Below are 1,052 nucleotides of genomic sequence, written 5' to 3' on the forward strand. Positions count from 1 at the left end.
TTACAGTTAAAGATAATAAATATAAAGAAAACAAATCTCAAATTTGACTTACACCAGCAATCTATATTCATTTTACGTTTTTTTTTGTTTTTTATTTTTAATGTATATCCATCCATCCATTTTCTGAACCGCTTACTCCTCACAAAGGCTTTAATTAATATATTGCATATGCATTAGTGCAGGCCTCAGTATGATATTATCGTGCATATGCATAAATAAATATAATATGCTATATATAGCTAGAGAATAATTAGGCCTATACCTTATTAGCCTATATTAAAAATAATTATTAAGTAGCATAAATGTTATTGACTGCTATTTATTTTAGTGTACCCTTTACAATGCAACAAATATCGATACATTGACCTATAAAATCTGAATGAAGTACATATTAATATACAGTGTGTACTTTTTTTTTTTTTTTTTTTTTTTTTTTAAATCCCAGGAGAAAGGAAACCCCCCAGTCCGCTGAGCAAGCAGCAGCAGCAGCATGAAGACTTGAACAGTGTGCACGGACTCAGTCTGCCTACCTCATCGTCATAACCAGCTTGATAATCAGATTTAACTGAACTCATTTCATCCCCCCCCAGTAAGTCTGAACGCAATCAAACACGGGCCTCTCTCTTCATGTTGTGGATGACAGTAAAGCCTAAAACAGGCTTGACGGCCTGAATGAATGTAAGCTTGCATGGACGCATCGGTGCGACGCAAAATATATATTTTGTCATTAAAAAAAAAAAAAAAAAAATCTGCATTTCCAGTTTGTCATTGAAAAAGAAGTTGTTAAATGTGTCACATGTGTGCCCTCAACTCCATTCTGCAGTAATAAAAAAAAAAGTTTAATTACAAATATATTTTTATAATTTCATTATATTAACTCTTTGACTGCCACACGTTATTAAAAAAACAAAAAAAAAAAACAACGAAAAAAAAAGCCGATTTCGATCATTTTAACTCCTCTTTCAAGAATAAAAAAATATATATATTGTTTGCCTTCACTACATATACAATGTGGGTATATGTCGTTGTTGGCAGTAAAAGAGTTAAAAAGT

General features: G+C 31.4%; 1 protein-coding gene across 1 annotated transcript in view; it reads left to right on the top strand.

The window, feature by feature from the left end:
• pax1a (paired box 1a) overlaps positions 1 to 831 on the top strand; it is a 3,926-nt gene extending 3,095 nt beyond the window's left edge. Inside the window, exon 5 of the mRNA XM_077539184.1 lies at positions 446 to 831. Coding sequence (XP_077395310.1) covers positions 446 to 543 — 98 coding nt within the window. The 3' untranslated portion in view covers positions 544 to 831. The remainder of the gene's footprint in view (positions 1 to 445) is intronic.
• The last annotated feature ends 221 nt before the right edge of the window (positions 832 to 1,052 follow it).

Source organism: Festucalex cinctus, chromosome 12, assembly GCF_051991245.1.
Source record: "Festucalex cinctus isolate MCC-2025b chromosome 12, RoL_Fcin_1.0, whole genome shotgun sequence".
Lineage (NCBI taxonomy): Eukaryota > Metazoa > Chordata > Actinopteri > Syngnathiformes > Syngnathidae > Festucalex > Festucalex cinctus.